This window comes from Scardinius erythrophthalmus (genome assembly GCF_964197995.2).
Source record: "Scardinius erythrophthalmus genome assembly, chromosome: 21".
Lineage (NCBI taxonomy): Eukaryota > Metazoa > Chordata > Actinopteri > Cypriniformes > Leuciscidae > Scardinius > Scardinius erythrophthalmus.
This window is the reverse complement of record NC_138241.1, coordinates 26,470,953-26,498,607: the sequence shown is the minus strand read 5'-3', so window position 1 is coordinate 26,498,607 and position 27,655 is coordinate 26,470,953. Positions and strand designations below refer to the sequence as shown.

General features: G+C 37.0%; 1 protein-coding gene across 1 annotated transcript in view; it reads left to right on the top strand.

Annotated features, from left to right (window-relative positions):
- atrnl1a (attractin-like 1a) overlaps positions 1 to 27,655 on the top strand; it is a 250,528-nt gene that overhangs the window by 79,894 nt on the left and 142,979 nt on the right. The window contains exons 18-21 of the mRNA XM_081351271.1: positions 965 to 1,153; positions 14,387 to 14,605; positions 14,716 to 14,853; positions 27,257 to 27,350. Coding sequence (XP_081207397.1) covers positions 965 to 1,153; positions 14,387 to 14,605; positions 14,716 to 14,853; positions 27,257 to 27,350 — 640 coding nt within the window. The remainder of the gene's footprint in view (positions 1 to 964; positions 1,154 to 14,386; positions 14,606 to 14,715; positions 14,854 to 27,256; positions 27,351 to 27,655) is intronic.

The following is a 27,655-nucleotide window of genomic DNA, read 5'->3' as shown; positions in this document are numbered from 1 at the left end:
GTTTAAGGTTCTGTTTCTCAGTTGCTAATCAAAGTAAACTTGACATTGATCATGTGACTGTACAGATGTTCTTGCTTCCATTAAAGCTGCTTTTTGAATCATTCTCAAAACAGATTGGATAACTTGATCATAAGGTTTTACACAAAGCTGTGGAGATCATACCAGTGTTCTTATTCATAAAACTATTAAAAATAATTTGCATTAATTGAAATAAGGCTAAAATAAAATATAAATATTTGATTGTAAACTTACAGAGAGAGAGAGAGCAATTAAAGCAAAATAAAAAAAGTACAAAGACAAAAACGCACAACAAAATTACTAAAACAAACAAAAATAAATTGAAAAAATAAATAAAGGCTAATTCAAAATAGAAATAAATAGTATTGGTTTCACTTTATGTTGATGTTCCCTTTAATACATTCTGTCAACTATAAGTAATGTTTTACCTACATGTCATTAGGGTTGCTGGTAGTGTTAGGGTTAGAATAAGTTGACAGTGTAGTTGCAAAGTTACTTATAATCAGTAGAATGTCTGTTGGGGGACCATCACAATATTACGTTAGTAGACTGTCAGCTTAATATCTGCTAACACCTTATTATAAGGTGTTAGCAGATATTAGTTAGCAGATATTAAGCAGACAGACTACTAATAGAGTTAGTTGACACATAGGTGCAGCGTTACTTATTGTCAACAGTGTTCAAAAGGGACCATCAGAATAAAATGTTACCATAGTATTAAATAATTTTAAAATATGTTAAAATAGTATTAAAATATCACTGAATCAGTTGAATTGACCCTACTGTATCTTATCAGGAAATTGTATTGTCATTTTGAATTGTTATTTGAGGTGTTTTAAGTGTTAAATTAAGTTTTCTATTGTTTGACATTTTTGCCTAGTTTTTAAAATGATCTAATTAGCTTAAAAGTAATTGCAATTCTGACCACTGCATTTTCCTCCTTCAGTGAGCCCAAACCTTACCATGCGTCCATGTAAGATGCCCTGCTCCCTGCGAACCACCTGTGCCAACTGCACCAGCCAGGCCATGGAGTGTATGTGGTGTGGCAGCACCAAGCGCTGTGTGGATTCCAATGCATACGTCATCTCCTTCCCTTACGGCCAGTGCCTGGAGTGGCAAACTGGAGACTGTGGAGGTGAGTTCTCGCGTTTACCATCAAGGACACACACACATTAAGATACATGGCAGACTAGAAGCTGGAGTTATGAGTACACACTACTCTGATGAACACACACCTTCTAACTCGTTTACTTTCCACCTTCTCATTTTCCTTTCTGTTGTGAGCCTAAGGGAGATTGAGTTTTGAGAGAGCAGATGTTATGAACGCTATGCCTGCTGCACAGGCAGGTATCAAAATCACTATAAACTCCTGTCACACTCTGACTGGCCTCCACCGGAAAAATCTATAAACTATCGACATCTGTCCGGCCTTGCACAAGAGACTGAGACCCTGCACAAAGAGAAAAAAGAACTTTCATCTTATTCGGACTTTTGACCTGTGGCATAAAGTCTGGTCATCATTGCAGGTTTTCTGACCAAGAATTGGTACGAAATTTCTGCAAACACAAAAGAAGATATTTTTAAGAATGCAGTTTTGCTGACCATATCCTTTGTATGGATAAACATTAAGACATTTCTCAAAATATGTGATAAATGCTTTGAACTTTTTCCAGTTGTAGCGCCACCTATGGGCAGAATTTGACACAAATTGGTGTGAATTCTCAGAATGTCTGGTTGTCTATGTATGCCAAGTTTTAGGTTTGAATTTTGCCTTCAGCAGATAAGTCAATTCATTAAAATGTGCAATTTGCTTATATCTCCTCAATGCTCAAAATTCTTTTGTAAATGTTTTGCCTTTTTAAAGCTGCTGTGTTTGGAAAAGTTTTTTTGTTTTTTTTTCTTAAAATTGAAGAGAGCGGGAAAAACCTGTATAAAGAGAAATGAAATGTAAGAAATGCATTTTTTTTTAAGCCCTTATAGTTCTAGAGATTTCTGATTATCTCACCAGTTTTGGTGTCTCTACAACTTGGTACAGACCTGGCAAAAAAAGAGGATAAGAACAATAAGAGTAGGAACAAGAAAATCGGACAACAAATACAATAGTGTTCCAAAACCTTTGGAATGTGGACCCCAACATGTGACCTTTTTTTTGCTGGGAAATAAGCACAACAGTTACGTGAACAGAAACTTTAATAGAATAAATCTTTTGTCAAGATTTGATGTCTCTAATTTTGCAAATCACATGAATATTCCATCATTAACATTGGTAATTTTTTGGTAAATTTTTTCTTTGTAAAACCAGCTTTGTTGTTGAGACGTTTTTCATATGCTCTTATTTCCATAAAGCCAGTCACTTAGATTTGAACTCTTGATTCCAGCCAACACTTACCATTTTTATATACATCATGTGTCAGTGTGCGAACTGGGGGCGGTTCATGAGTGTGCCGTCTGAAACTGAGGCTGTTCAGATCTCTGCTCAGTCACTTTACGATTCAACAGCTCCTCTAGTTCTTTCTAAGTAGATTTGCAGAAATATCCCTATACACAAGAGTGATATCATGTGGTCCAAAACAACACAGAACCATGCCAAAGTATCCGAAATGACTGATGGTAATCGTCTCAGTAAAGCCTTCTGAGTAGCTGACGCGGACCTACCTTGTATAGTCATCAGCAAGTTTGTAGATGCATGGAATCATTCTTTTCTTCTGCATTAAGAGGCACTAGAGCTGGCATCGTAATGCGGCGTAAATGAGCAGTTGCAACAGGGACGAGAATGAAAAATAGATATACAGTCCAACTGAGAGGCGTAGTGCTTAATAACCAACATATTTCTCCAGAAAAAATACTACTACAAAATCCTGACTGGCGAAATTGCATGTCTATAGTGTCTCAGGAAGTTGAAAGTCTTTTCATGGCCTTGAGACCCTGAGACCACAAACTCCCCTTCCATTCGCCATTATAGAGTTACACAGATATTACTGTTCTTTCTCTGTGGATGTGCTGGTCATTGATTTTATCTGGACCACAGAGACTAAAGGCCTCCAGTGCATTGTTAACTGGGATGTTGATGGCTGTATTTCATAGAGGCGATCTGTCAGACAATAAACATCATTAAGGTCAGCTCTCTGATGGAAGTGAATTGCTAGAGGATCTCTTTTCTTCCTCCAAGGAGTCGGTTCATGGCCGCAGCAAATATTTTGCTGGGTGATTCTTTGGTGTGAAATGCCCCATAGATGTACCTGTTGTGATAGAGGATAATTTCATTAGAAAAAGTGCAGTTTTCATATTTAAACAAAGGCCCAGATAGAGATAAAGAAACAGCTTGACAGCATGATAATATGCACCTAATCAAAATGGAAATGAACTTCTTCACTGGCTCAATATACTCAGCAAATATAGCCTTTTCAATGCAGAAGTTGAGATAAAAGAAATACCATATCGTACAATGTGCCAACATATTGCAAGTCGGCTGCGTCCATTGTGTTGTATTGTTATGGTACGGTAATTTTTTTTGTTTTCAAAAAGTCTTTATTATTCAGTCTTTAAACAGACAAATGTGTGAACATTATTGAGGCAAAAAGTAAATCATTATGGTGAGCATACATTTTTCATAACTTTTCACCTCCTTATCCTTTCTGTTCAAATGTATAATCTTACCAAAAATTATGTCTCTATTTTGTTAGTAGCTGGATAAGAGTTTCCACATTAGAAAAGGTTCACCCTGAAAATACTTTACAAAATAAAAATACTCAGTGTCTTATGCTCACCAATTAATTTATTTGATAAAAAATACAGTAAAAACAGAAATATTCTGTATTATATTATTGTAATTCAAAATAACTTTCTATTTTAATAGAAATATAAATTTATTTTAAATTTTCAGAAGCCATTACTCCAGTCTTAAGTGTCACATGATCCTTCAGAAATCATTCTAATATGTTGATTTTATTATTATTATCAAAGTTGAAAATAGTTGAGCTGGGGCCCGTTCTTCGTACGTCGCTAATTCGGTTAGCTGGATTTGATTGTTGGCGATTTGGCATGATCTTGGATTGTTTGGTTCTTCGACGCTCATCCTGGACTTGCTGTCATAGCAACAGGTGCGCAATCTTAAACCTGCTCGGGAGCAGGCTTATTTCATGTTAACAGGATTAGACTGCGGCTTCATAAGCGGAGCTGATACGGGAAGTCCAGCGCAGCGCGATAGTGCACTTTCTGAGATGTATATTTTTTCTTGTGACTCGTGAGATTGTCGTTTACATTATTAATTTGTTGGAAACGCACATTTATTTTCTACTTGTCAGAGTCGGGCTTTAACTACAGCACAAACTGTTTGCATTGCCCTAAGGTTATTTGCGAGTGGCTCTTTCCTTTACACTATTGGAGATGCGGAGAACTTGATGGAAAGTGCTGTCTGTCGTGTCATTCGGAGTTTACCTGGCGCTTTTAGGTTTAAAAAACAGTTTTAGACTAGTTTTTTTTTGTGCCATTTCCAAGGCACTTAAGACCCAATGTTGTAAAGCAGTTTTTTTTTAAAGCAGTTTTTTTTTTGGCTATCATAATATTTTTATGAAGATCATGCAATCATGACAATGCCGATTACAGTTTATGTCACTCAGGCTTCACTAACGTGATTGCTACCATAGACTATAGGCTATAGGCTAGACCATAGACTGCCATCAAGGGCTCAATGAAGGGGATTATATGAACAGAAAGGGGGTTCACAATGTAAATGTGCAGCCCAGTTACTATTGTGATTCTTAATATTCCAGATTAGTAATATTATATCAAATAAAAAAAAAAGGCAGTTGACTAAAATCTTCCATACCACAAATGTGAAAGCAAAATGGCCAGGATCTGTGCGTGACTTAAGAATTTTCAGAGATTCACATTTATGCACATTATATGTAAGTGGTAAGGAAAGTTCCACAATTAAAGGGTAACTAAACCCTAAACCAACTTTTTTTAGATAATAATCTGTAAGAATGGGGATTTATTAGTGCTTTTTTTTTTTCATTGATTCAAGTAATTTTTTTGACATTTGTGTTTAAAGTATTTTAATTTGACTAAATATGGTGTAAAAACGTCTGAGTGCTGCCCTCTTCAGGTTGAACAGTGGCTACTGCAGTTGAATTTTCCTATTGGAAGTTGTGGTACACTCTGATGTCAGAGTGTACCAGCTAACCACGCCCCTGCCTGCAGAGAAATACGTCTCAGATGCACGCCCCCTCTCCACTGGGCTCTGCCTACTTTTCCAGCATTTTTCAAATATTGCCAGTGGGTGGAGTCAGGCTCTGACCAGGGGTTTAGTTACCCTTTAAATATCAAGCTCACTGTATTACATACACTTATGCTGATCCTAACAGAACTGCATTTTTTCATAGGTGATTAAGACATGTTCCTGCCTGCAGACAGGTGTTTTATGACCCCATTCCCTGACCCAAACCAGTTACAATGCAGCTCTAGCCAGGACAAGGGCACACAATGAAATTAACTTTGGCAGGGTTCTCAAGTTTTATCAAATGCTTGGCGTGAGATCACATGTGGTTAGGGGAGGAGCCCTAATGGAGCCCCGCCCCCGCCTGTCCCCACCCCCCAATTTTACCCATTGTTCATAATTAACCAGCACAAATTATAACAATTGGTAAATCTGATAAATGACAGAGCAATTCATCACATTAAATATACTATTTAATGTTATATTTCAAAATTACAAATATACAAAAATATAATGATTTATTGTGTGGTGGGACATTGTGAACAAATGACATATTAGAGTGTGTGTGTGTGTGTGTGTGTGTGTGTGTGTGTGTGTGTGTGTGTGTGTGTGTGTGTGTGTGTGCACACAAGTACACACTCCAGCTTATGAAATGTGTTTTGTGTTGTAAGTGTTTGTTGCACATTTTGATGCCTTGATAACAGGGGTAGGGGGCTCCCACTTAAAGCACTGTGGCTCATTAATGTAACTAGAAAGACTATTAATACAGTATAATATATAATTTAAAATAAAATGAAGAAATACATCTTCATTCCTTCCTATACCCAATAACATTTCCCTTAGTTTCAGATAACGTAAGCTAGCCAAACTGAGCCAAAGCTTCTGGCCTGGTTGCAAAGTACTGTAGTTGTAGAGTTTTTGACTGCATCAATAATAATGTACACGATGGGCTATATATTAAATGTTCTAGCCTAAAAATGTTAGACAAGCTTTCTTCCAACTTACCTTCTCCATCACGATGTGTGTTCGCGCGACGTTGTTGGTTACCTAGTAACGAACGTACGGTGGCCGAGAATGTTCCTCAACTTCCGTGTGTTCGCGCATCTATGTTGCCTAGTAACGAACGCAATCTGGCCGAGATACGTGCTGGCGGCAGGAAACTTCACTTTGTGTGCCTGCGCCTCGTATACAACGTTATATATATATAAAGCTTGCAGGACAACTTGGTTGGCATTGCCTTTTCAGCGTGAGAAATACACAGTGTGGCGTGTGAGCGTGTGAACTGGTTGAATTGCGTGTGTCTCACGTCCAATGCGTGAGACTTGAGAACCTTGCTTTGGCTAACTGAAGGGAAGATTTCATTGTCTGAAAAGTCTGAGGGTTGCACACCTGACAGGGCCTGTGACATTGCTGCATGTGCCATATTACACAACATTGCCAAAAACAACAACAACTTTTCATTAAATGTTTAATAAAAGACAAAGCTTAGTTCCTTGAGTTTTATTTCAATTGTTTTTTGTAAAGAAAAGCCAGTGGTCAAGTGCCTGCAACAAGAGATATTAGACACATGCCTCATGCAACAAATAAAAAGGAAAAGTTGGCTATACACTGCCCACCTATAGGCCTATGTCTCCTCTGTTTGTGCAGACTCTTCTGTAGGCCTTTCTGTAGATGTGGAATCCTGCAACTTATATTGCAGCCATAAAGCATACAAGTATAAATTAAGTTATTTATGCACTTGCAGGTAGGCTAGTTCCTCCATATGACAGTTATCTGAGAGGGTTTATTCACTGTCCAGTGCAATGGAAACAAATGGACATTATAAAGTCTTACACTTTCTTTCCTTTGGAAAGTTAGAGAATGTCCACTTACTGCACATATTTCAGCCACCACTTTCTTGGGAACAGATACAAGTGTTGGTGTATTATGTAAAAGTGCACAAAAGAGGAAACCACAATGTTATTACAATGAACTACACTCAGGAAAAATGTGATCAATAACCCATGGCAAAATATTTTAACATTAACATAAGTTTATCAGTTTTCACTTTCACAAGTCAAAGCAATTCATCATTATTCAAGATTTAACAGTTGAAATGACTATACGGCCTTAAATTAATGCAGCAAAAATGATTTTACAGTGTAGGCTACTAAGATCTTTTCTTTCTTTTTTCTCAGCCTTTTTCTTGGTTGCTTTTATAAACAGACAACCATTTATTTAACAGTGCCTTTTATAAAAGAGACTATATAACAAAAAATTTAAATTACCATTATGTAGAATATTTTTGTACTTCACTTTTATTTGTTCCCATGTTCTAGTGTGGTGACTCTGACATTACAATGAACAAAGTAATTATGCAATTATTAAAATACAAAAATACAGGCTAATAAGTGGTAAAAACATCTAACATGGCCACTTCTAACGGATTTAAATTGTCTGCTACTTTTTGCCAGCCTTCTCTCCTGGCTTTTGCAGACTTTGAGGTGTTCTCTGGCGATTTTGATTAAACATTAAAATTCCGAATAAACTTCGACTATTAGTTCTTGCTCTGCTGAGGAGAAAAACTGTGCGCGCTCTTTGGCCACGCTGAGCAGCCAATAGCAGCGTTGCTGATCAATGTTTCTACTATCGATACATATCCCCTTTTAAACTTCGCATGAACGCGCAATGATCTCAGATAACTCAATCCAGCTATACTAATCATATCCGGCAAGTGTGTTCGAAGAACCTAATTAGCCAGATCATGATTAGCACGATGATATCATCTTGGATGTCTCATTTGATCTCGGATGTTTTAAGCAACGTACGAAGAATGGGCCCCTGGTTAATATTTTTGTGGAAATTATTCTGCATTATTTTTCACATTATGTTTCAGGATTTTTTAATATAAAGCTCAAAAGAACATAATGGGCCCTATTTTAACGATCTGAAACGCAAGTATCAAGCGCAAAATGCAAGTAATTTTGTGGGCGGGCCTTGGGCGCTGTTGCTATTATACCGGCGGGATAAATGACTCTTGCGCCCGATGCAAATCAAAATGGGTTGGTCTGAAGTAGCTTCATTATTCATAGGTGTGGTTTGGGCGTAACGTGAAATAAACCAATCAGAGCAACATCTCACATTCCCTTTAAGAGCAGACGCGCTTTTTCCATAGCGGATTGCTATTGTAACGGCGGATTTGCCAGGCGCACGCCAGGAGCGGTTCACAGCCAAGGAGAGCAACGCTCTCGTCACGGCCATAAAAGAGAGAAGTTACATTGAAATGGAGAAACCCACCCAAATTAACTTCGGTTAAACAGGCGTATGATAATTTGGGTAAATGTGTAAGCTAGATGTATGCTTTTATAATACATTGTCTATCTATCTATCTATCTATCTATCTATCTATCTATCTATCTATCTATCTATCTATCTATCTATCTATCTATCTATCTATCTATCTATCTATCTATCTATCTATCTATCTATCTATCTATCTATCTATCTATCTATCTATCTATATATTGTAATAATGTATGATTTGCAAAAATGAAAACTGCTGCTTCTATGTAGATGAGAGAATCAAAGTGTATGCGCGTTGTTCACACGCTACATTGATTGCGTGTCCATGCATGCGCCCTTAAAATAGCATATGAATAACATGCGCAACGCGCCACTGACTTTAAACTAGGTTTTTCCTGGTCAGTGGCGGAATTGTTTTCTAAACCTGCAAAATAGCATCAGGGAACGTTTGCGCCGGAACACGCCTCCTCTTTGAGCTGAACCGCCCCGGGGAGCGCAAGTGTATTTCCTAGTTTACCGACGTGCGTCTGTGGAGGGAAAAGTCCGCTGTGCGCGGGTGCAAAATAGGAATGATACATGCGTCGGTGTACAAAGTCAATTGCGCTGGGTGCAAGATAGGGCCCATCATATTTAAAGATATTTTTAACATCATAAATGTGTTTTTTTTTTATAAAAAAAAAATATTTTGTACCCTGACTTTTGAATGGTAGTGTTCACTTGCATGAGATGAGTGATCTGTCTTATCTAATTTGGCCATTTTAAGATCACATGTCCAAAAACCCATTATTCTGAATATTGAGGGGGACGTGCCTACCTCAATGTCTATGTGGTTTTGCATGTGACTCTCTGGAAAGTTACATAGACCGGCAATAATGATCTATTAAATCTTTTCTTTTCCGCTTTATGCTTGTTAATCCTGACTGCAATCTATTTGACAGGTGTCCCTGTCCCAGGTGAACCTGTCCACGAGACAGATGTTGTCTTGCTGTAGACAGAAATTTCATGCTGTCATTGGGTCAGACATCCCTAGAACAGATTTTAATTATTACATTTATAAATGTTTTAACACTTGTGTTAAAGTTGTATTTGAAGGAGTTTTTTTGAGAGAAAAAAAATCACAACATTGAGAATGTTAGATTTGCATATGTAATGAATGTTTAGGTGTCCTTGGCTAAATATAATCCTCCTTTCTTTTGCTAAACACAAAAAAGAAAGGAGGGAGCGAGATAAAGTGAGAAAGGGAGAGATGAGAATTGTGTTTTTAATTATGAAACACCTCTGTGATTGTGCCGAATGCACGACACGGCAAAATGAATCATTGTATTGGGTGTGAATAATGCAGGAGGAGAGAGGAGCTTCTGGGCAAAAGTTCACCTAACACATCTGTGCGTTATGGAAATCTAGATCAAGAACGCAAAAGAACATGCAAATATCCACATAACTTCCACAGAATGTCAGAGAACTTTTCAAATCTTTTTTCCTTCTTTCCATGTGTTATTCATTGATATACCGGTAAGATGTGTATACAGGCTACAGTAAACAGCTTCAATTTACTCAGTCAGTGGTTTGGCCTTCATGCTGGTAAATGTTATTAAGACATTGAGGACCACTGAAGAAATTTGGAAGTGGATGCACAATTTATTTGTGCCATATTGGTTATTGGCTGATATGGAGATTTTACACATTTTAGCAGAGGTTTTCAACCTTTTTGACTTAAAAAAAAAAAAAAAAAAAAGTTTACTCACAATTTCTAGTTGATAAAATATTTTAGGGCTTGACATAGCTAAAAAAAATTCATGTAAAAAAATGGTTATGGCATTTTGAATTTAAAGGTGCCATAGAATGCATTGATACAGTATTTTATATTGTTCTCTGATATCTACATAGAAGATTTGTGGTTTAGGATTAGGGCAAAAAGTCTCCAGATATGGTTTTACATGTCCATTTATAACCCTAGGATTTGTCCCTAGAATGAAATGGACTGTTATTGCCTTATTTGGAAGGGTCATGAATAATAATGATGAGCTCTGCTCTGATTGGCTGTTTCGCAGCCTACATCATTTGTACGTAGGAGCTGTGATGTACTCTGAAATACAAACGTGCAAAATAATCAAACTTCATTTTTCAAACAAACAATTATTTTAACAAATTGACTAGATGCATTGTCAAATGACAATCATTTCAACTTAAGTGGTGGAGAAGGTCACATTAGCTAGAAGGAGCGAGTGAGCTATCTGTAAACAACCAAACTAACCTAGTTAGCTCCTGAGTTTTGTTGTTGATGAAAAATAGGCTAAATTATAATTCTTCCTGACAAAAGGGATTGACATAGATGTAACAGCAACACGCATCACTGCAGATAAGTACCTGAGCGATCTATTCATCAAGCCAACGTGCAAACTATCGCAAATCAAAGTTAAAGTACAGTAAGTCGCAGATGCTTAACACACAATCATCTTCATTAAAAGTAAAGAAACAAAATGATCTTACCATTGATGTTGTCGCTGTTTACTATTGCGATCTTTGATTTTGAAATTAGCTGATGATCAATAAAATGCAACTCCTATCGGTTGCTTTCGGTGATGTGAAATCTGCATATTTCTCATGATTCCATGAGATGGTCGGCGGGAATTGAAGATCTGATTTATATCCATTTTGCGAAAACACATTTATGTGACCAGGTGTAAATGGAATTATAGATAAACATCAACCATGCCTGTTGACTGTTCTGTTCTTTGGGAAGGGTATGAAAAATGCTCACATCCCCTGCACATCCTGGAACATAACATTTATACCCATGATCTGCCATTTTCGCTATTGTCTTTGCTTGCTTCTTCACAGTACCTGCAGAACTTCTGATGATTCGGCTGTGCTGGTCCACGTTAACACTGACTGGCCTAGAACATGGCCTCGTATATGCATCTTTTGAGGGCATAAATATTAATGATCCCGATTGCAACGTCACAGCCGGTGTTATGTTGGGATTTGCCCGTTTTTCAGTGGTCTTTTGCAAACACAAGATTTACATATGAAAGAGGAAACAATTGTGTTTGAGGCTCATGGTATGTCAGTTCCATGTATAGAACACTTATTATTCAAATATGCCAAGGTAAATACAGTTTTCCATTCTATGGCACCTTTAAATGACATCTAGAAATCACACTTTTAATATGCTACCTCATATAACAAGATTTTTCTCTAGACCATGACAATCCTGGTTCTTCAAAGAAAAAAGAAAAAGAAAAAATCATAGAAATATCTTGATTTTAGTTGTTTTAGCTTGTTAATATTTTAAGTCATCTTGAGGCTTATTAGTGGGCCTCGGCCCTTGGTTGAGAACCTCCGTTTTAAAGGTTTCGGTTGGTTGAATATTGTATCGGCTGATTGTGGATAATTTCCCCATTCTATTTTTACATTTAGATGTCCTTTGAAATCCAGTGTTGGGGGTGATGCATTACAAGTTACATGATTAAGTCGTAGTACTAGACTAAATGTGAGCATGCATTTACTCATCTCACTTGCACAAAAAACAGATTCAGTATTAGTTAAAATGAAAAACAGTGAAATGCAAACTCATAATATTAACCAAACCTGCAATAATTAAATTTAAGTAATACAAATATACTTTATGCATTTAATCTCACTTTATTAACCAATGTCTTTGCTGCTGACCTTCGATGATCCAATTAATCCATAATCTATTTGATTTTAGTTTATTTTGTTATGTTTTTATTTATTTATTTTGATGTCTTGGCTTTGCTTTTTACATGTATTTTCAATTTAATAACCTGCAGTTGTGATAATGGCCTGGAAGACTTGTAGATTATAAAACTACACCTTAAAAATGTCTAAATAGAAACTCCTTATATCTCCAAACAGCACATTTTTGAATATGATATAGAAGGTCAAACACTGTGGCACTTCAAACAGCTCCTCTTTCCCGTCTTACTTTCACTTCTGTGTATCCCATTGACTGTGGTGGCGTTCCCTCAGTGTGTCTTTCTGCCCTGTTTTTAATGACACACTCAACATCTCTCAGTATCTGCCCTCGCCATTAACCCCGAGACACTTTTTGACCCTCACACTGTCTAAGGACCCATTAGACGGGGTCTGGTCGAAGGGTACATTGATGGACGCTTCTTCTGTCCCTATTGCATGCATACATTTTCTGCTCCCACACACACAAAATATCTAAAAATGAAGGGAGGGCATTACTGAGGGGCTCAGAAAACTTTTATAGAAAACTGATATAAAAAATCCCTATTGGCACAGAGAAGGTAAATGATCTGATCCTGTCCCTTGTGTCTCAAATGTCCAGCACTCTGAATGTCAGGCACATTGTATGAATACACATTCATAATGTAATGGCACAAAACTCAATTTATTTTGAAATTAAAAGGTTATTCAACAACACACAGGCAGAGTAAATTTCAGAGCTGATATCACATTGATATTTGAATATGTACAAAATGCAATAAGTCAAGTAATACAATAAACAAACAACTCAAATGTTTTTTTGCAGTCTCTCATTAAAGGAGAACTCCGGTCAATTTTAACATTGAGCTAATTTTTTTGTACATTTGGAGTGCTGTCAATACAGAGAACAATGACAAAAATCGGTGTTGCCTACACCGAGTTACTCTATTTAAAAAATTTGCACCCTGTTGACTTCAATGGGGCAAGTACTAAACCTGCTTTTAGCCTCTTAACATCCTTGATGTGTCATTACAAGTGCACAGGTCATGTGAGTGATTCCTTCTGAGTGAACACGAGTGAATCTGACTGCAGTAGATGTGAAAGATATGTATAAAAATGATGTTATTTAAGCCAGCGCAAATACCTGTGTTTACATCCTGTTTTCGGTTGAAGTCCAAAGTAATCGATTGTCGAGTTCACGCGCGTGATCATAGGTAACTAAACCTATGCACGTGAACTCGACAATCGATTACTATGGGCTTCGACCGAAAACAGGAAGAAAATACAGGTATGTGCGCTGGCTGAATAAACATCATTTTTATTCATATCTTTCACATCTACTGCAGTCAGATTCACCCGCGTTCACCCCGAAGGAATCACTCACATGATCTGTGCACTTGTAATGACACATCAAGGATGTTAAGAGGCTAAAAGCAGGTTTAGTACTTGCCCCATTGAAGTCAACAGGGTGCAAATTTTAAAAACAGGATAACACGATGTAGGCAACACCGATTTTTGTCGTTGTTCTCTGTACTGACAGCACTCCAAATGTACAAAAAAATGAGCTCAATGTTAAAATTGACCGGAGTTCTCCTTTAATAACATTTAGTTTATCATATGTAGCTTTAATATTTTGAACTAGCTTTTAGTTTTATGTTTTCAGTTTTGTGCTTTGGTCATACTATTTTCTTTTGTCAGTTTTTTAAACAATATTTCTATTTAGCTTCCATTTAGGTTACACTTTATTTTCGATGGTCCACTTTAGACACTAACTATACTCTACTACTATACTAACTACTATACTAACTAAAGTAACTTTGCAACTACATGTCAACTAACTCTCATTAGAGTATTAGTAGACTGTTAGGTTAAAATTAGGGGTTAGGTTTAGGTTAAGGACAATAAGTCGACGTTCTTGCAAAGTAACTTATAGTCAGTAGAATGTCTGTTGGGGGACCATCAAAATAAAGTGTTAAAGCTTATAGTTTTACTAAGTTTTTCATGGTTTTCTTTTTGTTTTTCTCTTTTTTAAGCTTTATTTCAATTAAAGTAAACGATTTTAATAGTTTTAGTGGAGATTACTGATGGTGCTTTGGATGTAAAAAAGGCTAAAAGGGTTGGGAAACACTCATTTATCTTTTACTAATTTATCAAAATCTTCTCTCTTTCTAGCTCAGAACTGTTCAGGTCATCGTACATGTGGTCAGTGTCTGGGACAGCCTGATTGTGGTTGGTGCGGAGACCCCACAGACACAGGTCAGGGCCAGTGTATTGAGGGATCATACCGTGGACCAATGAGGAGCCTGAGTAGACAGAGCCGAGAGAGGGTATTGGACACCAGTATCTGTTCAAGGGAAAAAGGCTATGACTGGGCCTACATAACCTGTCCAGGTACACATAAAAAAAAACACATATGTGCACTCATCAAAACCTGTAAATTATGGTTTGTTTGAAAAAAGTCTAATCAAATGAACACACATTCTTCTCTCTTTATGTTTCAGCATGTCAGTGTAACGGACACAGTGTCTGTGTTAATGGCAGTGTATGTGAGCAGTGCAAGAATCTCACAACTGGGTCGCAGTGCCAGATCTGTCTACCTGGTTACTATGGAGACCCAACTAATGGAGGGAAATGCCAAGGTGAGATATTTCTCTTTATGTTTATGTTTACAAGTATGTCCGTCTGTGTTTGTAAATCAGAGATGGCTCTTGAAGGATTTGATTTCACACCCAGAAAGGAAGATTTTGTCCTCATCTGCTCACTTTTTCAAGCATGCATGATTTTTGCCATCCGTGGAACACAAAAGATATATTTAGCTGAATATCCAGATGTTGTTTTCCATTTAAAGAAAGTGGATTGTAAATAGGGCTGCCAAGCTACAAAGAACAAAAGTATCCCCAAAGTAGTCAATTTTGTATATTGTTTTGTATATGTGTGTGTGTGTGTGTGTGTGTGTGTGTGTGTGTGCATCCATATAAATCAATAATATAGTTATAATATGAATAAATATTTTTTCCACAATATTTCTATCAAATCTTTTTCATTTTATTCGATTTTTTTTTTTACATTTTCAAATCAATCAAACACACACATCCAACTAATGTGTGATATTTTAGTTTGATCATTATAAAATTAAATGGTAATGAAAAATAAATTAAATGCAAGAATTAAATGCTCTCATTTACGGATAAATATTCTAAAATCCCTCATATATACTATTGTTTATATATTATGTGTTTGTATAAATGGTGGTGCATTTGTTTGCATTTAACTTTGTGAATTTACTAGAACAGCAAATGTGCCTCTACCAGAAAGACAACAGGGAAGCAGAATACTTGTATAAATGTGTGCGAACATGGATTGACACTATCTTTTCCCCTTTTTTAATTTTTATTTGAATTCCGTTCCAGATTGTTTCGCTATGGCAGGTTTAATTTCAGCCTGGGAAATCTGGAAAGGTATGAGGCGTGAGTAGAGGATCTTAGAATTTTCATTATTTTGTTAAACTACCCCTTTAAGGTATACGTGACCACACGATATATCAAACTGAAATCGATGCAGTAGTTAATTCATAAACAGTCTGCCTGCATCCAGATGTACCACAGGATATCCCAGTGTCCCCCATCTAATTTTGTTGTAATGGTTAGTGAGGCCATATTTCATTATGAGTGCAGTATTCAACCTGACGCAAATTGTATTGATTTGATATGGGCTCCTCGTGTTAGTTCATCACTGTGGCTTTTCTCCTGGTTTCCAATCACTGAGTTTATATACAAGCATCATCGCTCTTAGAGATGAAACTGCATCGAGGGGTAGAGAAAGGCAGCAGAGAGACGAAGAGGTGCAAGGAAGGTGGTGTAATAACATCATTCTCTGTCGGACAGATGCACGTTTTCTCCACATTCTGTGACATTAAATCACTCTTAATCATTTTCTTATTTCCTGGAGTTGACTGCCACCCCTCCTCTTCGTCTATACGAGCGGTCCAGCGCTCACAGTGGAGATTTGATAGATGTGCGGCCCTCCACATCTCTCAAGGATGCACGCTCTCCCTCTCTATTTCTCCTCCCTGTTGAATTCCTCTGTGATTAAGAGTGCTTTATAGACTGCGTCTTGATGTAAATGTGCATGTGTGTTTAATGCCCTGATTGTGGCCGCCACTAATACAGCAGTGTCATTTTTCAGCGTTAGTGAGCGGAGGAGATTTACCTCACCTCTACACTAATAAGTTTAAGCCACTGATCTGTGTTAGATTAGACGAGGAGAGATGGAGAGCGGCCCACTGTGTGGAGAACAGAAAAGGCTGGATGGATATCTCTCAAAGAGTGTGTGCGTGTGTTGTCTGAAGGAGAAAAGAGACAGGCCATCAAAGTAAGATCAGGTTAAAATATGACACGTGGCCGGCTGCCCTTGACGAGAGAGAGAAAACAGTCTGTGGAAGATGGAGGACGTGTCCGTTTGAAATGGCCCTCTTAGTTAGAGGACAACAGAGGGCAGACAGAGTCCTGGGATTTTGTGTATGAATGTGTGTTTATGTCTTAGAAAGATGTGGAATTCATGCTTTACAAACGAAAGCTGTGATATATGATCATACTTGTGTGTGTGGGCTTAGAGTTTTAGTGTGTTAGAGGTTGGTGGTATGGTGTATTTTAAATAAAGCTAACGACATGTATATTAATACTATATTATTAATAATAATAACCACTTAATAATGGTCACACCTTGATTTTCCAATTAAAAAAAAACATATATATATATATATATATATAAATTATAAATAAATAAATAAATAAATATATACAGTATATATATATATTCACCATTTTCCAGAACGGCAACCTACTTGGAGTCTCCAGTACGAGGTATCAGGTTTTCAGAGACTTTGCTAAGGCAAGGTCTCTGACCCCCCCACTTAATAACAATCACAAGCTGCCTTTGCCTGGTCCATTTATGATATTGTTATTATCATTATAAATTACGACTTATATATCGAGTTTGCATTGTATTGTAAGGGAACCTGCAACAACTAGCCATAACTAGACTTAGAGTGCTCATTGAGTGTAACATCAATGAGTGTGTTGGATGTACACACTGTAGGATGCATTGTTATGGTTATTTAGCTTGATAACTGTGTTCTGCTCTTACAGATCCTACTGACTTCCCACAAAATCCCGTTTTCTATACCTCACTATGGTATAAAATGAAAGTGTCTTTGTAGTGTGAATGCTCGGTTACCATATTTGGTAGTGTTTTTCCATGTACTTGTTTGTAGACATTTACTGTTTTTTGGGTTTGTATGTGTACCTGACAGAGTCATACTGACCCTACAGCGGTGCTATTCTTGGCCTCTGACTGGACAAACACACACACCCAACACCCTCATTTTCCCTCTCTTTATTTGACCTGTATAAGTCATTCTTTGCTTGAGGTATAAAACACACACCTGTTCAGTCACCCAACATGACAGCCATAGCTGGACCTGCAGCGTGAATAACGTGTTCATTTAATCTCAATGCAAAGATAGGAATTCCATAATTTTTATGTAGGGATAGTTCACCAAAAAATGAAAATTCTGTCATCATGTACTCACCCTCATGTTGTTCCAAACCTGTATGGCTTTCTTTCTTCTTTGGAACATGAAAATATGTTGATAAACCTTTTTTTTGTCTGTACAATGGAAGTCAATAATCACCAGGACTGTTTTGTTATCAACATACTTCAAAATATTACTTTGTGTTCTGCAGTAGCAAGTCATACAGGCTTGGAACAACTTGAACTATCCATTTAACTAGGGTTTGAATTTGAAATCAACTTTTTCACTCACTTTTAAGTTACCGGCCATTCAGAACTTCTATTAGCTGAAAAAGATAAGAAATTAAGCAGATTATATTTATTTATCTATGTATTTATTTATTTGGATCTCATACATTCATTTCTTATCCAAACAAAATCCTGTCATCCAGCCATCTTCTCCCTTCCTCTTTCATCCTCATCCTTTTCACCAAAAATGTGTTTTAGGTGGACAGATCAATACAGTGCAAAGAACATAAAAAAATTTAGGATGTTGGAATATAACAATGTCTTTTCTGGTAACCAAATGCTGTTTAATCTTCGCTATTTCTTCAATTCAAATGAACAAGCGCGCAGTTATTTGTTGCGTAGTGACGTGCACGTTCAATTAAGCCAGATATGCGCACATTCTGCGCAATACGATGTATTAAATATATCATGATGTTGAGTATTTGCGCAGATTTGGCTTATACAAACTTCCCCAGTTTGTAAACCTGTAAACCTAATAAGTAACACGCCAAATTGGCTTGTGATTTGACAGCGTTACCTGCCAGAGTTGATTTTTCCCCACATTTGGCGGGTTGGCAGGTGTTAATTTCAAACCCTGCCTTCAAATCCATTTGGGGAATTTTAAGCCCCTCAGTCGCAGAAGAAAAAGTTTAATCTGTCTTTCAAAGATTATATAAACATGAACCTGTAATGATGGCTTTAAAATCCATTTGAATCTGAGTTTTGGCTTTATAAACTTTGTTGCCTCAGTAAGAAGATAATTGAGCACACTCCCACTAATTATAGTGTCTGATGGAAGATTCCCTAATGATTGTGAAGCTGGTGGAACTAGTATGACAGTATATAATGAGATTATAATGAACATTTGAGAGGTGCATGCTCATATTGTCCTGTTAATTGCAACACTACAGGTAAATAAGCAGCTGTTTTTCTCACCTTATTCCTCTATGTCTTGATCCTGAATCCTGATTTGAGCCTTTCCAAACACATTTGCACTTTTTTTTTAAAGAAATCTAAACATTTGAAGAACATTTGAATATTACTGACCAAACCAAAAAGGCATTTAGTGAACCAACATCAGAGCACACTTGCTTTCTCTCTAACCTTTATGTCCTCATAGTCTCTTTCTCCCTTTATTGCCTCTTCCTGTTTACTTCTACATAAATCTTTAGGTACATGCCACACATTTCTAAGAAACCTCGCTCACTGAAGATGATTCACTTCACTTCTGGCATTTGTACTGCACTGATGCAGTACCAGGTACAACTCACTGATGCTGTACACATGAACTCATATTCATATTACGAACTATTGATAGGTACAAGAAAACCAGCATATCTGTGTATGTATATCATGTATATTTCTGTCTTAAACTACATAATTGTTGTTAATCATTCACTCATGGCATCAATCTCAGTGAGTACAAGCACATGGTGGCAGTCGTATAGAGCAGACAGGAGGGCAAACTTTAGACCCAGATGGAGGAGAGCTCCGTTTTGCCTCTCATTCTTAGCATTTCCCCCTTCTAATCTCTTTAAGGATCTGTTTGAAATGGCAGTTTGCTTTTCGCACACAGCAAGGTCTCAGCAGTGCCTGTCCCCTCCATGCTCCTCACCCCCAACAAAACAACTGTGGCATCTAATCATGTTTTGCCACATCCAGTTTGTGTTGTACAAGCTTCTGTTGGGTTTGAGGTGATTGGGGTGTATCCACAGAAGGTCATTCTTGGCATTCTTTATAAATACCTGTAAAAACGGGGTGAAAACAGAAAAAAAGAAGCAAGAACGTTGGATGGACCCTACACACTGCATGGTTCTGGGAAAAAGTTTAAAAAAGAGATTATCTGAAGATTCTGAAAAGACAACTAAATAAAATTAACAGAATTTGCTACAGGTTCTGACACAATGTTAATTGCTGCAGTCTATTTAAAACATTTAATTCATTTGAATTCTTTATTTAAAATAATTGGTTTGAATGAACAATTCAATTACTACTCAATCATGAAGATTTTCCTTGTTTCCTTACTGGATGAATCAGAGTTTTTGTACAAATCTCTAATGAATGATTCAATGACAAAATTTTGAAGTCATTTCTCACCACCTACTGATGTAATGATGTAAGTGATACAATCTTAATTTGAAGCGTGAAGTTACATGCAAAAGGTGATTTACTCTATTTTGATCGCTACCATTGACATCAGTGTTTATATCTAAACTATAAACTTTTATCCCAGTACTTCTGTGATAATTCGAATTATTGTAACACTGAAACAATGATACTGTTGCCTGTTGGGTAGGGCTGGGCGATATGGCCTAAAACATTTTTTTAAATCGATTCCCCCCCCTAATTAAAATAAATCTGCAGATGACAAAGAAATTGTTCAAAACAAGCTTTAACTTTATTTTGTTTTGATTTTCCCTTCTGGGATTTGATCTGGATTTTCCCCTTGGGGTTAAAGTGCAATCAGAAACAACATTGGATTGGGGGGACGTGTATATATATATATATATATATATATATATATATATATATATATATATATATATATATATATATATATATATATATATATATATATAAAATTCTTGCATCACAATAAGTGTATTGTGATTGTCAAAACATTTGGTAACTAAACAGAATTTTATTAAGTTTAGTGACAATACAATGCTTACACGGTACAGTGACTGCTATGCTACTGTTTTTATTATTGCTTGACACATATTTCACAATTTCAATTCAATTCTTGTGATTTGATTCTGATCTTGATTCAATATCGATTCCTTTGGATAAATATTAGGTACAGTAGATACGTTAATGTGTTATGGTAAAAAAAATCTCACCTAATGCTGTAAACATACAGAGCCCTGTCAGCTGGTATTATTATTAAAGGTGCATAGCGCAAGATTCTGAGTTTTTGCAGAACTATGCCACCTCTGGCGGCAAGCGAAACTGCAGCCAGAGATGTGCACGCTCACTAGACAAAGGTTTTCTTTTTATTATCTTAAGACTTACGTGGAGTTTGCGTTGGTGTTTGAAATGAACTACAAGCAGGTCTCTTACAATCCATCTTCTACGGAGAATGCCGGCGAATACACAAACCTGCCAGACATAGCTATGTGAGCGTGCCGTGAACGTGCATGACGTCACGCCCAGTCTAAAATTCTGGCCCGAATCCCTCTTATTTATTTTACTTTACAGGATTATAGAGACAATCTCAGTGATCAGAGAAGGGCTCATTCATCCCATCAGGCAATTGTTTAAGCATGTATGGGTTAGAAAACGGGTATTTTTAACATGAAAAGTTGCTTAATGCACCTTTAAAGGTTAAAAATAACATCTCAAATTAAATATAATTTGTTTTTTATAATAACAACGTTATAATATTTTAATGATATAGGTGAAATATATTAAATATGTAATATAGTTATCATATTTAGCAAAATATTCCTTTCTGTAGCAATTTTTTTTAAGTCCAACTAACATGCTATGGTCGTTAAATGACTTTCCTGAGGTAAATGTAACGTTATGTGACATTGTTCTCCAGCTATTTTATGGATCTCTTTCCGCGGTTAAAAAACATTGATCGATCGATTTGATTACATTTCACTAAGTTGAACTGTATCTTTCAAATTACCTATTGATCATTCGTGTTTATTTACTATTAACTAGTAGTAAAGAGTAACAGATGATCGGTAAACGTGTCGCTTGAACTGAGATCTGTCAGCCATCTGTCACGTCACATTTACAAGCACCAAAACGGCGTTTATTGTTTGAATTTCGTAATTAAATTGACAGAATCTGAGAGCTGAGAATTTGTTTCATATCAGTAGTAACCTTTGCGATTTTTCTCTGCGTGAGAAAATGGATGTGTGGCGTGAGAGCGTGTAAAAAGTTACAATTGCGTGAGTCTCACGGTGAATTCGTGAGAGTTGGCAGCCCTGCAGATTCAGTGTGTAAATGTTTCTGGTGGGTGTGCTTGTGCTGCCATGGTCTTGTTCATGTTCCATGCTGTTTGTGTATCTCAATGGCAAACGCTGAGCCCGTTCGGAACTACGGGAGCCCAGAGGGGAGCGTCGGGAGAAAATAATTTTCATTCAAACAAGTCGACGTAAACTACACATTCGAGTTAATCGATAAAATCGATTTATCGCCCAGCCCTACTGCTGGGTTGAAAAGACTGTTTTTGAAGCTGTTTCATACCTATACATGACAACTGGTTTCTGTGGGTCAGTGGCGCCAATGCAGATTTGAATGTTCGCTGTTACCGTACTTGTAAGTTTTAATACACATAGCCGAATCGCTGTCATTAAGGAATAAGATTGTGTGGGTGTTTGAATCGAGACTGCAATCTTTTTAACGATTAATCATAGAGCTCTACCATCTACCAATAGTCTTTCAGTGACAGATCAGCAGTATTGTATAGTACACTAGGACTGTATCTGTCCTTTAGCTCCAGTACAGTGGCTCCAGTCTTTGAGATGTCTCCATGGAGCCGGCTGGCAGCATCTGCTGTATTTGGCTCAGGATAGTAACACATCACTGTGAGATGACAACTGAGGTCATGGGGGGCACAGCACCAGGCTCACCTTCCTATCCATTAATTAAAACCTTCTGCCCCATAGAGGTGAGTGGAGAAACACTTACCTGGAACCAATTTACTCAGAATGACTGTGGCTTTTGCCATTACGACTGTATGTGTGCTTTATATAAAATCATGTTTGCGTCAGAGATGGGAATATTGCATTTGGAGGAAAATTATAGTTCTTTCTTATACCTGTATATTGCGTGCATGCATGTGTAGGCTATATCTTATCCAATAAGGTTATAAATATGGGTAAGAGGATGGAAATAAAGCACTGGTTAGCCCTCTAATGCGAATGAGAGCAACCGAGAAGTCAAGGGAAAAACAAAGTACTTATTTTTTTAGTTTCATCAAGTAGCCCACTGCACTTTTTATAGTGATGATGATTATTAATCATTGTGGCTTAAAAAAAAAATTTGGAGGGTGAGGGCATTTTAAGAGGTAAGAGCTGTAGAAATCACTGAGTATTAAGTGGTAAATGATTAATGATGGTACATGACGTTTCATTTCCTTTCCTCTTAAAGGGATAGTTCACCCAAAAATTAAAATTAGCCCATGATTTACTCACCCTCAAGTCAACCAAGGGGGTTAATAAAGGCCTTCTGAAGCGAAGTGATGTGTTTGTGTAAGAAACATATTCATATTTAAAACTTTATAATCTAAAATAACTAGCTATGTTTGTTGAATGAACGGTTTAATGGCTTACTCAAAGTCAGTCCGTTGCCATAACAACGTAACTGCACACTGAGTGACAGTCTTTTTTAAATGCGCAGGGACGCTGTTTAGTTTCGGTTATATTGGTTACTGAAAATGTCCTCGTTTTTGTGCATGCTGACCACATCGTAACACTTATTTATATAGCAACAAATAAATATAAATAAATCCAAATAAATGGCGATAATACCGCATATCGCGTTATTGAGCCACTCAAAATTACCGCAAGGGAAATTCCTTCACCGCGACAGCCTTAGATCTAGAGATGTTTGGCACACTTAACAGTTTTCACTTCTTAAACAATATATCCATTTAGGAGTAAAACCCAAATACCCTCTTTGCTTTATCAGATTTTACTTTCAGCCAGTCATAAACTCTGAATGAAATGCGCAGTGTTCCTTTCAAGACTGGTTTAACTTCCATCAGCTTTAATGTCATCTCTGTGTGTATGTGTGTGTGCATCTGTTTGTGAGGATTTATGAAAGCCTTCACTCTGGTTTTGTCACTTATGTTCCACGGTCTGTTTGCATACAAATATCAGTTTATCTCTTCTGTCTCCCTTTATTTTCATATGTATTTCCTTTCTTTCATTAAGCTTTATTGTGGATCTAAATGAAGCATGTCAGATATATGCTAATGTTTGTGTGCGTTATGAAAAAGTTTTGTTAGACATGGTTAGGTGACTACTTTCATTGTAAGCGTGTTTGTGAGTGTGTGTTTTGTCATTTCCAGGGCCTAAATGGCTTTTGGCAGATATATTTATGAGAGATTGTACGTGTGCGCATGTGCATGTGTGTGTTTGTAGTCTATCGCTTTTAGAGCAAGTGCTGAAACAGCACCTCCAGGCAGTGCTGTTCCTCTGCTATAATGTGAGTACATTTTACACATCATAATTTAGCTATAAATCTTTTTGGAGCATGCAGAGAGGAGCCACCGACACTATGCCGCAGCCTTTCCCCACAGTCCTGTCAAAATGACTCGCATACAGATGCACAAATGCACAAACATGCATAATAAAATTGCATGTAAACATTTGAGATCATGTGAAAATCTTGTGTATGTGGTTCCTTGTCTTTATACTGACATGATTTGAAGCCTTGACATTACTGTGCTGTTTAATGCACTGTGTTATTAATGTGTGGGTGTATTATGGAGGCAAATAATATGTATGTATTTTTATATATATATATATATATATATATATATATATAGTTTTATTATGTGACGGGTGAAACTTATTTGATCAAAAATACAGTAAAACACCAATATTGTGAAATATTATTACAATTTAACTTTTTGAATATATATATATATATATATATATATATGTGTGTGTGTGTGTGTGTGTGTGTGTGTGTGTGTGTGTGTGTGTATATATATATATATTATCATTATGTATGAGCAGTCGTAATAGTGATTCACCAAAGCAGACAACAACAATAAAATCTTTAGTAAAAAATATTTTTCTTTGTCAATTGTCTCTTGTTGGCTGGTATGAAAAAGCGATTGCAGCGCATGCTGGGGGAATTTGAACTGAGAGTTGTGTAAAGAACAGACATGTGGATAAAAAGCCAACAAGCTATAAAGCCTCTTGATAAAAAGTCTGTGTTCTTTTCTTCTCTCTCTGTCTCTCTCTTTTTTTATGCTCTTTGTTTGTTTTATTTAGAAATATGACAGCCCTTTTATGGCTGTATTCTGGATCCAAATAAAATCTGTGGCTGGGAGAGCTCTTCCATGCTATTTAAGCAAGTGAATGAAAAGCATTTTTATGCAGGGTTGCTCTGTGAAGGCAGCTAGTTCATTTTATAGTCTAATGGCACTGTCTAATATGACACTGGGCGGAGAAGCAGTTTAAGGCATGTGGAATCTGCTGACATCAGTTGGACCAGAGAAGGTTCAGCATGTAGCGTTGCAAATACAGCCATACTCTACAAATTGCACAGTAATTAAACAAGCTAATTGATGTGTACAACATAAAGACATGTGACTAGATCAACATAAACACAGCCTTATCTCATCATAGTGTGCAGTCACCATAGGGCAGTCACCTCTGTGTCATCTTTTTGTGAAGGTGATGAATGTACTGACAAACACCTGCATCCTTAGCTGCAAAAACCCTCAGATACCAGTTAGGAAGAAAATGCTATCAGTAAGCAGTCATTCAGCGGACACTTTAGTCCACCACAGCTGTTGGAGAGAGTTGTGCTAGTTTCGTAAGCAATTAAACTTAAGATTTTCACCTTGTCCACAATAGAATAGGTAAGAAAATCCCTTAATCCCCTAGACTTACATTGAACCATGTTTTAAAACCAGAACATTATAGAGAATTGGTTATGGATTCTTTTCACTTTCAACCATGGTTTAGGGGCAGTTTTGATGTTTTTTGTTTGTTTTTAAAGTTAGTGATTGAATGAATTAATGAATATTGTATTTCAATAATTAATTGATTAATTTACAAAATCTTGATTTGGAAAATCTAGAGTTAAAATAACCAAACAATTACAATTAATCTAAATAGTCATTTTTGCAGACACTTTTATCTAAAGCGGCATTGGCTTGGGTTGTAAAGAATGGAATAGTATCTTGTTTGCTTGTTTAGGAGCCTCACCTCAGTGATGATAATCTGCTTAATGAACTCTCTCTCTCTCTCTCTCTCTCTCTCTCTCTCTCTCTCTCTCTCTCTCTCTCTCTCTCTCTCTCCCTCTCTCCCTCTCTCTCTCTCTTTGTATTTGTATTTGTCTCTGCTGCACTGTTAAACTCTGTCTATGTGTGAGTGAATGTGATTTCATTCTGATATTACCATCTGATAACCTTTAATGAGAATTGCATCTGTAATGAGAGGAACACTAGCCCCAGAGATGCAGGCTCAGGTTTGTTAAAATAGTCACGTCTGTTTATATGCAAACTGTGCCCTGTTTATTTATAGACTGTAGTAGTTCACTTAAAAGTACAAATTATCTGAAAATGGTGCATTAAAGAGAGTTCATGTGAAAAGTTATTTCCCATTTATGAACGAGTCATTATTTTAAGTCTCAATGCATTTTAAGCAGTTTAAATAATGAGTCCGATTCTAGTTCTTGAGTTCTCACTGACTCATTGTTTGACCAAAGTTTCAAAGAATGTCAGTTCACTCGGTGGCCATATTACAACAACTCCAGGCAGCTATTGTATGAATCTCTGCTTGGATAAGTACCAAAATCATGAAAAATGCTTGCCAAACTCACATTTCAATAATATATTTCGAATCAGCAATAAATTGTGGCATGAGCGTTAAAATAGCTTAAATTTCAGGTTCCTCTAGCCAATGTGCATGTGTAGTCCTAAGCACAAATCTCAGGAAACTAACTATTTCTGTGGTTCAGAATGAGAGTTTTTTGGGATTGACAACTGCATTTACTTACATGAGTCTCAAAATGTCCCGTTCACACAGCAACATTCTCTTACCAGTACAACAGTAGGTGCAGTGGTGCGATGACAAGCCAATTGACGATTGGCTCTTTGTTTAGAAGCAGGATTTCCTTCTACAAGAGCCACCATATTGCAATTGCAGTTCTCTTGCGATCTCTTTCTTAGTAGTACAAGTGGACCATCCTGGTATATGCAGTCTCTGATAACAGCACAATGAAAGACAATAAATCAGTGAATAATGACTTAAATTAGGGCTGTTCATCAGAGTGACTTTTGAAAATTTTGATGGACTACTTATACTTTTATGGTGCTTTTGGGTCTTTTTTTTAAGCTTGAAAGTTCCAATCCCCTTTTATTGTAATTGCATGGGGAAAAAGCACCACCACAGTCTCCTTTGTGTTCCACAGAAGAAACAAAGTCACACAAGTTTGGAACAGTAAATAATTACAGAGGTTTCATTTTTGAGTGAACTGTCCCTTTAAACGTTCCTCTTCCCTCTTTTTTTGTCTTTCTCTATCTGTCTTCTTTCTTCTCTCCAGCCTGCAGATGTAACAACCACGCTAACGTGTGCCACTCCAACTCAGGGAAATGCTACTGTACCACTAAAGGGGTCAAAGGGGACCAATGCCAGCTGTGAGTATGACTACATTACCCATCGTCAGCAATCCTCCCTGTCAGTCAGAGTGATAGACATGAGCCCTTCAATTAAACACAAAGTTTCCTTACATTATCATGCTCTCATTAGCATCATAGCACATTTTATTCACAGACTTAACCCTCTTTTAAGCTCTCTGTTATTAATTCCCACCTTAGTGTCTTTCCAATCCCAGGACATTAATTTTAATGGCAACCTCTGCTGTGCTGTGTCAGCGAGCCCTCTGTTCACAGTGGCAAAGTGAACTTATCAGTGGCTTAAATAGCACTTTTGGGGCTGACAC